Source organism: Oncorhynchus mykiss, chromosome 20 (genome assembly GCF_013265735.2).
Source record: "Oncorhynchus mykiss isolate Arlee chromosome 20, USDA_OmykA_1.1, whole genome shotgun sequence".
Classification (NCBI taxonomy): domain Eukaryota; kingdom Metazoa; phylum Chordata; class Actinopteri; order Salmoniformes; family Salmonidae; genus Oncorhynchus; species Oncorhynchus mykiss.
In genome coordinates, this window is record NC_048584.1 from 35,924,087 (window position 1) to 35,938,854 (window position 14,768).

Below are 14,768 nucleotides of genomic sequence, written 5' to 3' on the forward strand. Positions count from 1 at the left end.
TGGGTGGCCAGGGTCTCAACGGCATGTCGAGCAGCAGACAATTCCTGCTCGTGTCTGCCTAGCATCGCTCCCTGGATCTCGACGGCTGAGTGGAGAGGATCCGAAGTCGCTGGGTCCATTCTTGGTCGGATTCTTCTGTTAGGTGCGTGAATGAGGACCCAAAAGCGAATTAACGTAAACAGAGCTTCTTTAATAACAAAACAAACGTAGGCTCAGATGGACCGGCAGATTCCGACAGGACAGGACAAGGTTGCAGCAAACATGACGATAGTCTGGTTCAGGCATGAATAACACAAACAAGAATCCGACAAAGACAGAAACAAAAACAGAGAGAGATATAGAGGACTAATCAGAGGGAAAAAGGGAACAGGTGGGAAAAGGGGTGACGAGGTAGTTAGGAGGAGACAAGGAACAGCTGGGGGAAAGAGGGGGAGAAAAGGTAACCTAATAACGACCAGCAGAGGGAGACAGGGTGAAGGGAAAGGACAGAAACAAGACACAACATGACAATACATGACACAAGACCTCTGGTAATATGGGTCACATTGAACCATTTAGGCTAGAGACAAGACCTCTGGTAATATGGGTCACATTGAACCGTTTAGGCTAGAGACAAGACCTCTGGTAATATGGGTCACATTGAACCATTTAGGCTAGAGACAAGACCTCTGGTAATATGGGTCGCATTGAACCATTTAGGCTAGAGACAAGACCTCTGGCAATATGGGTCACATTGAACCATTTAGGCTAGAGACAAGACCTCTGGTAATATGGGTCACATTGAACCATTTAGGCTAGAGACAAGCCGTTTTCTTTGCTGTAAAGCTGCAAGCATGCCTGTTGCGAAGCGGTGCTAAATTTTCCCACTCTGACACTCAGAGGCTGCATGACACTGAACTTGCAAAGTCTACTCAGACTGGTCTGTGCTATTGGTTATAACAGGCGATAAAATTATACAATGTATCAACATTGCTCACTTTGCATGCTGCTCCAATGTAAGATCCCACCACAAACGAACCAAGCAGCGTGGTCAGGAGGAGAGGACAAAACGGAACCCCCCCAGATGACGTGGGCGTCGGTGCTGAGGGGTGAGTCCGAGACCGAGGAGGAATTCTTGGACCGTTTGAGTGAGGAGTGGTTGGCAGTGGAGAGGGATGAAAGAGTTTGGAGGGGTTGGAGTCTGGAGCAAGACAGTCGCTTTGAGGAGCGTGTGACCCTTCAGGCACCATGCTTTGTGGTTACACGGACTGTATCTCCGGTACGCATCCACAGCCCGGTGCGCTCTTTGCCAGCTCCCCGCATTTGCCGTGCTAAAGTGGGCATTCAGCCAGGACGGATTGTGCCGGCTCAGCACTCCAGGTACAGAGCCTCCAGCGACGGTCCGACGGTCGGCGGTCCAGAGCCTCCTGCGAGGGTTCCCAGTCCGGAGCCTCCGGCGACGATCTACGGTCCGGAGCCTCCGGCGACAATCTAAGGTCCGGAGTCCCCGGCGACGATCCACGGTCCGGAGCCTCCGGAGACAATCCACGGTCCGGTTCCACAGAAGTGGAGGGATCAGCAAGCAGAGCGGGGTCTACATCCCGAACCGGAGCCGCCACCGAGGCTAGATGCCCACCCGGACCCTCCCCCATGGAGTCAGGTTTTGCCGGAGTCCGCACCTTTGGGGGGGGTACTGTCACGCCCTGACCTTAGAGAGCCTTTTTATTTCTCTATTTGGTTAGGACGGGGTGTGATTTGGGTGGGCATTCTAGTTTTTCTATTTCTTTGTTGGCACCACAAACCCCGACCTATGGGTATGGTTCCCAATCAGAGGCAGCTGTCATTCGTTGTCTCTGATTGGGGATCATACTTAGGCAGCCCTTTTTCCCACCTTAGATTGTGGGATCTTGTTTTAGCATAGTTGCCGTCTAGCCCTGCAGAACTTGACATTCGGTTTTGTATTTTGTTGTTTTGTCGGAGTTCAGTATTAAAAATCATGAACACTTTCCACGCTGCGCTCTGGTCTCATTCATCTAACGACGGACGTAACACACACGTACAAATCTAACAACAGAAGACTCATCAGGGTCTGTATCCCGGCTCGCCATCATGGCTAAATTATATTTTAAAAAACTGACAGAAGAATAGACGGGCGTGAAGAGAGGATGGAGAGAAGCAGGTAAGTGAGGGCTGGTAGGGGATGTGAAGAGCGGATGGAGAGAAGCAGGTGAGTGAGGGCTGGTAGGGGATGTGAAGAGCGAATGGAGAGAAGCAGGTAAGTGAGGGCTGGTAGGGGATGTGAAGAGCGGATGGAGAGAAGCAGGTGAGTGAGGGCTGGTAGGGGATGTGAAGAGCGAATGGAGAGATGCAGGTGAGTGAGGGCTGGTAGGGGATGTGAAGAGTAAATGGAGAGAAGCAGGTGAGTGAGGGCTGGTAGGGGATGTGAAGAGCGAATGGAGAGAAGCAGGTGAGTGAAGGCTGGTAGAGGATGAGGCTGATTGATTATAGCTGCCACACGTGATAAGTGGATATTATTGGACATGCGCATACAAGACACTAGTGGCTGTTGCTTAAATTCAACTGAATGCATAAACAAAACTGACTTCATAAACATTTTATAACAGACGCCAGTATGTTCTTTAGATCGGTAAGGATGAAAAAGTCGGTAGTATCATATGAAACGGTACTACGGTATTCTAAAATATTGGTATCATAAGTATCATGACGTTTTAGTACCGTGATATTAATGTGGTACCGGTATACCATGCAACATTACTCAAAAACACTTCAATACTATTAACTCAGGTTGTACAGATGGGGCATTGTGACTAGAACTAGAGAGAGAAGTCCAGATGCAAAGCTGCTTGACTTATTGTGTTGTTAGGGCTTCATTGACTACACGTTTCAACTATATTTTAGCCTAACTAGTTCCATCGTACCGTCCTTCCATTCTCGGGTGGCAGGGTTGATGATGCCAAACAGCTCGTCACAGGTGACAGCCTTGGGGTCCAGATCCACGATCACCGGCTTCCTCTTCATGGTCTGATAGGTCTTATTCAACGAGCGCATCACCTGGAGACACAACACAATAGTTTGGCTTCTAACCAAACAGAACATTTGGCTCTATCCAAAATGGCACCCTATTCCCTTTTTAGTGCATTACTTTTGACCAGGGCCCATAGGGTGGCATTTGAAATGCAGACTCTTCCCAGACAACTGGAGTCAGAAAAGCACAATAGATGTTAGAGGGATGAGGATTTATGGTACCTTGGACTTGCCGGTGCCGGCATTACCGATGATGAAGACGGAGTGTCGGACGGCCAGCAGCTCTTCCAGCTGAACCACCTTCAGAATAAAACTGTCCTCCGCCTGCAGATTCAGGTCCAGCACTGACTTCTTCACTACCTGAGATACACACCCACACAACAAATACCTCAGTTACAGATGTAAGATGTTAATTTGAGGCAGTTCGCTACAGCAAGGAAAATAATCCTGAAGCATCAGGAAATTACATTTTTACATTTGATGATACATTTTTCGTAAGGGAAAATCAAGTCTGAAATTTCTATGTAGAAATTACAAATTTCAGAAGCCTTTTTAAACCACAAATACACTACAAGTTTTACATTTCCTGCATTGCATAAAAGTTCTCCTGCAACAGGGTGATAAATTACGATGTAGCATCAGAAACTACTTTTTTAACAAAGACAACCGTTTTTTACTTCAGATGATAGACAGATACAGTATAAACACAGGTGTACATTTATTTGAGTGCTCATGTTACTTCTGCCCTTCCCACCTCTGTCCTGTGTTCTGTCTAGTTAAGGAGAGGCAAGTGTGTATATGTGTGTGTGTTTGTGCGTGTCCGACCTTCTCAAAGTCCAGGTTTCTCTTCCTGGGGACATCCAAAGCAGGGAACAGGTCTCCAATCAGTCCCAGGAACACAGGCGAGTCGTCCATCACGATCTTGGGGACGTTGAAGTCTCTTAGAGCTCTCATCAGGACCTGGTCCTCCGGGCGACCCGGGTCTCCTCTCTTCAAAGAGCCGGCCACCACCAACACAGACTTAATGGCACGAAGACCCCAGTCATAGTGGTCCTGTACACACAAACACAACACAAAGGAAACTATATGAAGATGTTTTAAAGAGATGGTGAGAATGTAAAATCTCTGTGGTTGTGAGCAGACAGCAAGTCTGGGTGAATAGGGTGAGAGTGACAGTGTATTAAAGCAGTGAGGTAGCTACTGTACCTGTTTGGAAAGCAGCTCTTTGCAGAGGGTGTAGAGGGTGATGAACTTCCTGGCCAGGACTCTGGCGTCAATGAAGCCTTCAGCCACCAACATGATCTCACAGATTAACTCAAAGTCTGGCACCACCATGGCGCATGGCCTACAGGAGAGAGACACTCAGGTATGAAGACAAGTAAGGGCAAGAGAGAAAGAGACGGTGACAGAGAGAAACAGTCTGCAAAAAAGAGGGAGAAAGAAGATAAAGAGATGGTGAGGCTGACAGATGGAGAGAGTTTGCGAGATAGACAGGCAGAGAGAAAGATCCACTATGTGTATGGTACCTGAACAGAGCCTTGAGGTTCTCCGGTAGCTCTGCACGGCCGGCGTATCCTGGGTTCATGGTGATGAAGGCTCCCACGGTGGGGATCAGCTTGATGGTCTCACCCAGGAAGTTAAAGATGATCTTCTTATCTCTGATAGCGTCCTGAACAGACTTCACCTGGGGGGGAGTAGGGTCAGTGTCACCATGAGAGAGAAAGAGAGAGAGAGATAGAGGAGGGAGTGAGATGGGGGAAAGAAAGAGGGGGGGGAGAGAGATCACGATCAAGGTTTGTGGTGTAGAAATAGAGGAATAACTTACCTGTACAGCGATGACAGACAACACCTCCACAGAGATTCGGTTGAACTCGTCAAAGCAGCCCCAGGCCCCAGTCTGAGCCAGACCCTTATAGATGTCTCCACAAGACTGGAAAGACAGGACAACATGAGGCCCAATCAGAAACCACAGCAGAATATATTGTATGCTTGAATAAGATGACATTTTTTGGCAATATAAGAAGTCTGAGCAACAGATTCACCTTGTAATCCATCTGCTCAGAGCAGTTGAATACATAGACCATGATGCCGAGGGCTCGGCCCAAATCCTTGGTGGTCTCGGTCTTCCCGGTACCGGCAGGACCGGCCGGAGCCCCTCCCATGATGAGATGGAGAGACTGGGTCAGAGTGATGTAACACCTGGGGGGCAGACAGAAACTCTTTACATGATCGCTCACACAACAGAACTGAACAGAACGGAGTGAGACATAATGTCAGTTTGTCATTTTTGGGACAAAATTAGTATTGAAGTGGTAACATCCTGTCAAGATCAAATGTGAAAATATATATTTTGATGGATTAGATAGAATTCATATGAGCTGAGCTGTGATTGGTCTGTGCACCTGTCAGTCAGAGGGGTGATGACCAATCGTGGGGTGTTTCCCAGGTACTCGTAGGAGTATCTGAACAGGGCATCACAGATGTTGGCGAAGCAGTGCTTGTTATGGTCGTCCCAGCGATGCCTCAGCTGAGACTGCCACATGAATGCCCCGACGTTATCAATCTGGAACAAAAAGACAGAGACAGAGCATATAGTCAAAACACTAGAGACCCTAGTAAAAACACCAGAGACCCTAGTCAAAACCACAGAGACCCTAGTCAAAACACCAGAGACCCTAGACAAAACACCAGAGACCCTGGTCAAAACATTGAGTGGTGAACAAGTTGAGCCCCTCCCCTCATCATAAGAAGCAATTCGCACGCCCTCTGGTCATTCCCGAGCATGCCGAACTTCCTCACACTCTTGCAAGTAGGGGAATGCGGTGAGATATCTCACTCATAATATCAGAGAACCAGGGTTACGCAAATAATCTTAAATTATCTTTCAATTATTTGTTTCGATATCTCACCAACTCCTATATCGCAAACGTGCTCTCTTTCCAAAGCCAGATAGTCTCATCGTATCAACCCTCAGAGGCCCCGACACTGAGAACACTAGGCACCAAAGAACGCGCAGTGACGTCTAGCCAGTAGAACCTCAAAAAAGTATGAGGGGATGCCCAAAAAGCCACATTGCAAATATCCTGCAAGGAGATGCCCTTGAACAGTGCTCTAGATGTAGCTATACCTCTGGTTCAGTGAGCCCCCAGGCCTTTCGGAAGCTGTAACCTCTTGCTATTATAGGCCAATCTAATAGCTTCCACAATCCAATGTGATAACCGTTGACGAGTGAGGGGCCTTCCCTCGCAGGGAGGCACCCAGGACACAAAGAGTTGGATGCAAGTGACCACAGTCGTAGTGTCCGTTCTGATCAAGACGTGGCAATTCCGAAGGGAGTGTCTCAGTCTCAGTGAAAGAAACACTGTCAGCAATTCGAGGTAATTTATGTGAGCAATGTGGAGTTCACACTCTGTTTATTGCATTCCCCTCGTGAACTGCGCCTCAGCCCGTGAGTGATGCATCTGTCGTCACCAATACCCCTAGCGGAGTGCCAGAAACGAAGATCGAGGGGCTCTTCCAGTGACTGAGAGCCAAGAGACAATCTGACGATTGAGGTTACGCCGTGTACACAGATGTTGGGAAAACATGTTGTGCAAACACGTTGGGCAAACACCCAGCGTTTCTCATCCGTTCTCATCCTCAGTAGGCCAAGAGGTACTACTGAGATGGACGATGCCTTCCCCTAGTGCTTGAACTAGTGCCGGGGGGAGAGCCGTGGCACAAAGGGCACACTCAGGGGTTAGAGTCGATTCCCTCCGTCTTCCTTGTGAGCGAACGCATGAGAATGGGAAGGGTTCAAGGAGCAAGGCCAGTCCAGACCGGACCAAATATGAACCAATCATAGATGTATTTTTTGGGGTCAAATTAAGGCCACTACGGACTGGACCAAATCTGAACCAATCATAGACGTCTATGTTTCCCAAGTTTGAACAGCACAGTATAGTACAGCACAGTACAGTAGCAGGACTCGACATTAAGGCTTGTCCACTTGTCCAAGGCTTGTCCACCTGTCCACTTGTCCAGTCGGACAACCAGAATATAGATTTAATTTGTCCGAATGGACAAGTAAAAAAAATCACAATATCAAACAGTTACTTAGATCAGAATAGGATCAGGCAGCGGCGTTGCTACAGCGCACAGCAGGGCATGGTTGACATTCTGAGTGAATTGCCTATATTCCTATTTGCTATAGCCTATTTCAATAAATGTTATATTTACACAAAGCAAGAGAACAATGTAGACAGAGCTAAGAGTCTCACCAAAGCAGCGCAAAATATCTGGTCAGAAAATACCTTGTGTTTTTTTTCTCTCTCCCAAACGATCTGGGCCAATAGCCAAATACTATTTTTATATCACGGAAACTCTGTTGTCTTATTGTTGCATAAGCCCAAATGTTACATTTTCTCTACACTTGATATGAAAATGACTTGGCCTGTTAAGCCACTGTTTCAGTTTAATGCATGCTACATTTCTTCTGCCGTGCTATTTCATGATCAAACAATTAATGAATCTAACAGAGTTCTCGGCTAGCTCAGAAACTTTTAAGTTGTTTTTGAACCCCAAAACATGGGAGGCCTAAGGTAATAATGAGAGATAGAAGAAACATTAGCAAGATATAAAAATCTGACAGTTGAGCAAAGCATCCTTCCTTGCCATTGAGAACCAAACTACCAAAAGCCTAATCCTACTAACTGAAATAGCATAAAAGCATTAAGACAAATTAAAGTTATGAAGAGTATTTTCCAAACTATTCTAATAAAGTGTTTAATGTCCTAAAGTTGCAGCTTTTAAATGGGAATCATTATGAAAGCCGTGGTGTCAATGCTATTCTCATTCACAGATTTATGTTGAATTAGAAATATTTTAGGCCATAGTGATATTGATTAAACAATGGATGGAAAAATCTAATGAAGAGTCAAAAGAAAACTTAGGCTACAGCTGAGGAAACCTTATGAAATAACTGCGTAGTTGGCCTAGGCCTATTGCCATATTATTCTAGCAATGTGCAACCTACCTACAACAAATATAGTAGCCTAGGCCTAATAAGAGTGTTAATTGCTAAATTGGACTTATTTCGACACCTATTATTATTTCGACGGCCTATTTATTGCGTTACCTCCTTACTACATTTGCACACACTGTATACTGATTTTCTATTGTGTTATTGACTGTACGTTTGTTTATCCCATGTGTAACTCTGTGTTTTTGTCGCACTGCTTTGCTTTATCTTGGCCAGGTCGCAGTTGAAAATGAAAACTTGTTCTCAAATGGCCTACCTGGTTAAATAAAGGTGAAATAAAAAAAAATGTAAAAGAGAGGAGGGAAAAAAATGCAAATTCATTTATAATTATGCAGTTCTGAGGACAGCAGAGTTGCTCTGCAGCCCATGATGATGGGCTCTTTGACTGTGTCTATCATGACATAAGGCGAGACCCAGATGCAGACACAGGAGGCAGATGGTTGGAGTCTTACAATGTTTATTAATCCAAAAGGAGTAGGCAAGAGAATGGTAGTGGACAGGCAAAAGGTCAAAACCAGATCAGTCTAGGAGGTACAGAGTGGCAGACAGGCTCGTGGTCAAGGCAGACAGAATGGTCAGGCAGGAGGGTACAGAGTCCAGGAGGTACAGAGTGGCAGACAGGCTCATGGTCAAGGCAGGCAGAATGGTCAGGCAGGAGGGTACAGAGTCTAGGAGGTACAGAGTGGCAGACAGGCTCGTGGTCAAGGCAGACAGAATGGTCAGGCAGGAGGGTACAGAGTCCAGGAGGTACAGAGTGGCAGACAGGCTCATGGTCAAGGCAGACAGAATGGTCAGGCAGGAGGGTACAGAGTCTAGGAGGTACAGAGTGGCAGACAGGCTCATGGTCAAGGCAGACAGAATGGTCAGGCAGGAGGGTACAGAGTCCAGGAAGTACAGAGTGGCAGACAGGCTCATGGTCAAGGCAGACAGAATGGACAGGCAGGAGGGTACAGAGTCTAGGAGGTACAGAGTGGCAGACAGGCTCATGGTCAAGGCTGGCAGAATGGACAGGCAGGAGGGTACAGAGTCTAGGAGGTACAGAGTGGCAGACAGGCTCATTGTCAAGGCAGGCAGAATGGTCAGGCAGGAGGGTACAGAGTCTAGGAGGTACAGAGTGGCAGACAGGCTCATGGTCAAGGCAGGCAGAATGGACAGGCAGGAGGGTACAGAGTCTAGGAGGTACAGAGTGGCAGACAGGCTCATGGTCAAGGCAGGCAGAATGGACAGGCAGGAGGGTACAGAGTCTAGGAGGTACAGAGTGGCAGACAGGCTCGTGGTCAAGACAGGCAGAATGGACAGGCAGGAGGGTACAGAGTCTAGGAGGTACAGAGTGGCAGACAGGCAAGTGTCAAAACCGGGAGGACTAGAAAAGGGAGAATAGCAAAAACCAGGAGAACGGGAAAACTGCAGGTTGACTTGGAAAAACATACAAGACGAACTGGCACAGAGAGACAGGAAACACAGGGATAAATACACGGGGGAAAATCAGCAACACCTGGAGGGGGTGGAGGCAATCACAAGGACAGGTGAAACAGATCAGAGCGTGACAGTGTCACTTTTTCCATCTGCGCCTAGGCTAAATTATTTAAGTTTCCTCCTATGTACTTCATTCATTTTCAGTCATACTTTTGGATGATGGTGTTAGACTTTTTTTTTGGGGGGGGGGGGGGGGGGGGGCAAGTGACTTCAGTAAAAAAAATCTGTCATACTTGTCTGAATGACAAGTGGCTAAAAAAGTTAATGTCAAGCCCTGAGTAGAGTGCAGTACTGTACCATACAGTACAGTACATACGGTTTCCATCCAATTTGCGACAGATTTTCATGAGAATATTCTAAAATCCACATAAAAACAATATGCACATTTTCCCACCAGAGATGTGTTTCCATCAAATTGACTTGTTGCAGATGAAAGGCTATGCGTGATGACGTAGTGCACATAAAAATACCTTTACATAGTGAATGTGCCCACTCTGGTATTGGCACGTGCAGATACAGTCTACTCGCTGTTGGCTAGAGCGCACGTATAGCCTACATGACGAGATTATTATGGACAAAAGAGAGAGATTATTTGTATTTGTCAAACGGCAGCCAAGCATCGATAATCATGCACTTTCACCACCCTGTGAAGTTAATCTAGTTTGGGGTTTGTCCCAATTACATTTGGCTTCCGCCACGCAAGCTGGGATAGCTGGAAGGAGTTGCTTGCCTGGGACGGTGAGAGAGGGGAGTGGACGCATGACTGGGGGTAATCGAACATTGCTTGCGAGTGTTCGAGACCCAGGCAGACAAAATCCAAGGTGTGCGTGTTTTTGCCTGATATGGTTGACCCTGCTCGGGCAGGAGCCTTGCTCGGTACTCCTTGGGTCGAGTTAGCAGGCTCCATGGCTCCAGAAAACACCTAATCCGAGAACAAAGTGAAACATAGCTAGCGTTCACCTCATGGGTAAGTAGCCTAGCTAGTTAGCACAATGTTAGCCAAAGGAAGCTAACGCTTTGTTGGTCTTGCGACGAACAAAAGCATGGCTCTCTACCAATAAGCAGTGAAGCTAGGACGTCGATCTAGTCACTGCGGCACGGTAGTGGGTTGAGCTTAGTGAGAGAGAAAGCTATTAATTTTACCCTTCCGGGTAGAAAACTAGTCGGTAGCATAGCAAGCCTTGTGGCGAGCTAGCCAGGTTAGCTAAGCCTTGCAGCTAAGCTAGCCAAGCCATGTGACACTAGCTACCAAAGGAGACAATGGTAAGAAAAAGCATAAAAGCAAATTCTTGCCTGAAGTGAAAACGTTCCTTTCGGCAAAGTCAGCCAACAGAAGACGAAAGCTGAAAACATGTGCTCGGCATTGTAACCTCATGTCACACCTGTGAACAGTTTAACATGAAAATAGAACAAGTCGTGCTAAGGAGCACTTAGAGTAGTACTCTTCGTGAGGAAGAGAGGTGAGAAGACCAGAGGGCGGGCGAGTGACTCCTTACGATGAGGGGAGGGGCTCACCTTGTTCGCTACTTGACCTGTCTGTCTCTGACATACGTGTGTGATTGGTTCTTCGAGCTTCTGAGATTCTGGAGAATCCCACATTTGAGATATCGAAATGAATAATTAAAAAAATAACTCTAACCCTAGACCAGTTTTGTTTTGCTTGTTAGTTCAGTGGTTCCCGACAGAGAGAGGGTTAGGCTTACCTTGGTGCTGATGAGTTTGGAGACTACGTCTCGAGCGTGGACGTCGATAGTACAGATGGTCATGATCTTCTGACGGTCTCCTCTGGACAGCTCTCCAATCAGCAGCGTGATCAGAGTGTTCAGCTGGGTCACCTGTTTCTTGAAGTAGTCCTTGAGGGCGTTCTCATAGCCCTCCTCCAGCCTGGCGAATGCTATGCCCACCTCCGTGGTCCACCAGATTTGAGTGGTGGCCAGGGCAATCTGGAACACAACACAACACATGTTGAGATACATACTCGCAACAAAAAAAATTGTGATGATTTGAGTTATCTGCACACAAATCAAGATGGTGCTGCAGTGGATAGCAGCCATTTCATGGGCTCCTAATTTGTGTGTTTTTTTACACTGATCTTAAATTTAGTTGTACATGTCTTCTCCATCATTTCCTATGACCGAAAACAGCTTCTGGACATCAGAACAGCGATCACAAAACTTGATTTGGATGAAAAATTCTACTTCAACGTGTTGGCAGCTCTGGACGTTCTGCTTACTCCGGACCAGGCCCTAATCCCCGGGACTCGAAAGACGAAGCAACGCCGCAAGAGAGGCAAACGCCATATTTAAGAGAGGCCACTCTCCATATTTTCAAGCATAGTGGTGGCTTCTTAATGTTATGGGTATGCTTCTACTCATTAAGGACTGGGTCGTTTTTCAGGATAAAAAAATAAATGTAAAGGAGGTAAGCACAGGCAAAATCCTAGAGGAAAACCTGGTTCAGTCTGCTTTCAACTGGACACTGGAAGATTAATTCACCTTTCAGCGGGACAATAACATAAATCACAAGGGCAAATCTATACTGGAGTTGCTATACTGGAGTTGCAAGAAGACAGTGAATGTTCCTGAGTGGCGGAGTTACAGTTTTGACTTAAATCTACTTGAAAATCTATGGCAAGACTTGAAAATGGTTGTCTAGCAATGATCAACAACCAATTTGACAGACCTTGAAGAATTTAGAAAAGAATAATGGACAAATATTGCACAATCCAGGTGTGGAAAGCTCTTAGAGACTTACCCAGAAAAACTCACAGCTGTAATCACTGCCAAAGGTATTTCTAGTATTGACTCAGGGGCATGAATAATTATGTAAATGAGATATTTCTGTATTTTCAATACATTTGCGAACATTTCTAAAATCATGTTTAACCAAGAGATAGGTGAGAGTACATACCTGGGCTGGGTAGTCAAACAGCCACTGTTCTCTGGGTTTCTCCTCGTAGGCCTGGACCGCCTCTCCAAACTCCACTCTCAGAGTGGCACACATCCTCTCCAGCACCCGGTTCAGCCACATCTCCACCTGCACACAAACACAGAAGGAACATCTAAAACTACAGCATAGCATTGACTGTAGTATACAGAGGCGTAATGTAAGATTTACACACGTAGTTATACAGTAGTATAAGACTGTTTCCACACCTGTCCTGAGCAGTCACAGTCCTTGTCAAAGGTGACATACTCAATCTCTTCACTCCACATTCCCAGGGCCACCTTGATGGGCTTGCCACTCTCGTCCAGCTGGAACTTGAGGTTGGACAGGCTGTCAAACAACTTGGACAAATGCTTGCTGACCTGCAGATGGGAATACAGGCAGTCACACACTGGAGATTTAGGATAATATGTGGTCTGTTGCTGTCTTCTGTAGATGTACTGGCTGCCTGGAAGCATACCTCCACAGGGTCATTTCCATTGGACAGGATGTCCAGCAGGTCAGCAGAGGAGACGAAGTAGAACCTGGGGAAGGCCAGACGCTTGGTCTCCAGGTACTCAGCCAGAGCCTTCTCACACATAGCCAGTCTGAGGGGCAACACACATGGAGATAACCATTATAGTCATTGATTGGCATGGTCAAACCAGGGCAACATTGAAATCTTATATAATAATATTGGTTCTAAGCCATTGTTTTACCCTGTCTCCAAACTCTCCAGTTTCTCCAAAAGCCCTTTCTTATTGGTGGACTCCACCACGTTGGTAACCTTCATTGCCTCAGCCATGATTTCCTTGAAGTCCATGTCGATGCCATCAAATCGTTTGGAGTCTTCGGGCAGTTGGCAGCGGATGTCCTCAGAGCCAATGAAGATGCTCTCCAGATGGGTCCAGGTGCGCTGCACAGTGAACCAGATGGAGATAACGGAGTCTGCAGTGGACAGCCTATGCTGCCAGCCAGACACCTCCTCCAGGAAGTGAGCGATGTACTTGGAGGTCATCAGAGTCTGCAGCTGTACCTGAGGTCACCAAAGAAGAAGAACAGGGGTTAGTCACTGATGTCATACATCTCCATAGTCATCAGGAAGTACATCTGCACAGGGAGCCAAATTATGGAGGTCCCAGTGAATGGAACTCAATGGACAGATCGCAAATGATACTCTATAGTGCACTACTGGCACTGCATGAAATGAGTGTGATGACTGCCTATCTAATTCTGTTTGATGTGGTTGTGTGTTGTGTGTCGTGTACCTGGTTGTCCTCCAGAGTCTCCACCAGCTCCTCGTTGGGTTTGAGCAGCATGGTGCCTGTCCGGCCATGAGGCTCGTGTTCAAACACCATGGAGCTCCACGTGCTGTCCAGCTCAGCCAGAGTCTGGGGGGAAGGAAGGAGACCACATGGCAGGGGTTAGTAGGGGGAGAGAGACTAAAAGGCCTGTTCACTATAATCACTAACCTATAATCACTAGCCTAACCACTATAGTTTCTATATGTGTCCTCACCTTCTCCATGCCAGACTCCTTGACGGCCTTGTCCACGATGCTGCGCACCTCGTCCTCAAACTGGTGCAGGTTGAGCTTCAACAGGTCCTCAAAGGTGGTCTTCTCAGACATATCAAACTTCACCTGGGGGTGGACATGGATTACAGGTTCAGTAAAAGCTTTATAACCTAGCTCTTAGCTATATGATAGCTATATCAGCTCTTTATGACACATCATCAGTCCTGAATGTAATAAGGACATAGAGAGAAGCATTTTCCAATGTCATTGGATGCATCCCTAATGGCATCCTACTTCCTATATAGTCCTATAAAGGGGAAAGGGTGCCATTTGGGACACGGACCATTGGTGCCTTTGACTGAAGCTGACTTGTACCTTGGTGGCCATCATGAGCTGCAGCCAGTGGCGGTCCCTGATGGCCGGGTTCTGCAGTTCTCCCACGGCGCGCAGTGACGTCATCATGTTCTTCACCATGCTGTCCAATCCGGTAAAGGCATCCCAGGCTCTCATTTCCTTGTCCAGCCCCTTGATGTCCTTGGCATACTTCTTGGTGTCCATATCCATCTCATCCACGTTGATGTCCTTCCACAGGGTGGTCTTCCAGTCATCCATGTTCCCGCTCACCTGCAGCCACAACAAGCACACAGTCACTCACTGTCCGTCAATCTATTGAATCAGTCTCATTGATTATCTAACCATTGGCTCAGGTCAGCATAAGATCAGAGTAGAGAATACAAACAAGATGAATAAAAAAATATATATTAACCAGAGTGACACTATTGCATGCATTCAGATTTATCCCCCATTA

General features: G+C 46.8%; 1 protein-coding gene across 1 annotated transcript in view; it reads right to left on the reverse strand.

Annotated features, from left to right (window-relative positions):
• LOC110499416 (dynein heavy chain 17, axonemal) overlaps positions 1 to 14,768 on the reverse strand; it is an 86,765-nt gene that overhangs the window by 59,436 nt on the left and 12,561 nt on the right. The window contains exons 25-40 of the mRNA XM_021576549.2: positions 14,336 to 14,584; positions 13,964 to 14,086; positions 13,714 to 13,836; positions 13,165 to 13,481; positions 12,927 to 13,053; positions 12,676 to 12,828; positions 12,431 to 12,556; positions 11,224 to 11,463; positions 5,427 to 5,587; positions 5,067 to 5,223; positions 4,850 to 4,954; positions 4,551 to 4,708; positions 4,231 to 4,369; positions 3,850 to 4,077; positions 3,247 to 3,384; positions 2,919 to 3,051 (exon numbers count right to left, since the gene is read on the reverse strand). Of these exons, the coding sequence (XP_021432224.1) occupies positions 2,919 to 3,051; positions 3,247 to 3,384; positions 3,850 to 4,077; positions 4,231 to 4,369; positions 4,551 to 4,708; positions 4,850 to 4,954; positions 5,067 to 5,223; positions 5,427 to 5,587; positions 11,224 to 11,463; positions 12,431 to 12,556; positions 12,676 to 12,828; positions 12,927 to 13,053; positions 13,165 to 13,481; positions 13,714 to 13,836; positions 13,964 to 14,086; positions 14,336 to 14,584 (2,677 nt within the window). The remainder of the gene's footprint in view (positions 1 to 2,918; positions 3,052 to 3,246; positions 3,385 to 3,849; positions 4,078 to 4,230; positions 4,370 to 4,550; positions 4,709 to 4,849; positions 4,955 to 5,066; positions 5,224 to 5,426; positions 5,588 to 11,223; positions 11,464 to 12,430; positions 12,557 to 12,675; positions 12,829 to 12,926; positions 13,054 to 13,164; positions 13,482 to 13,713; positions 13,837 to 13,963; positions 14,087 to 14,335; positions 14,585 to 14,768) is intronic.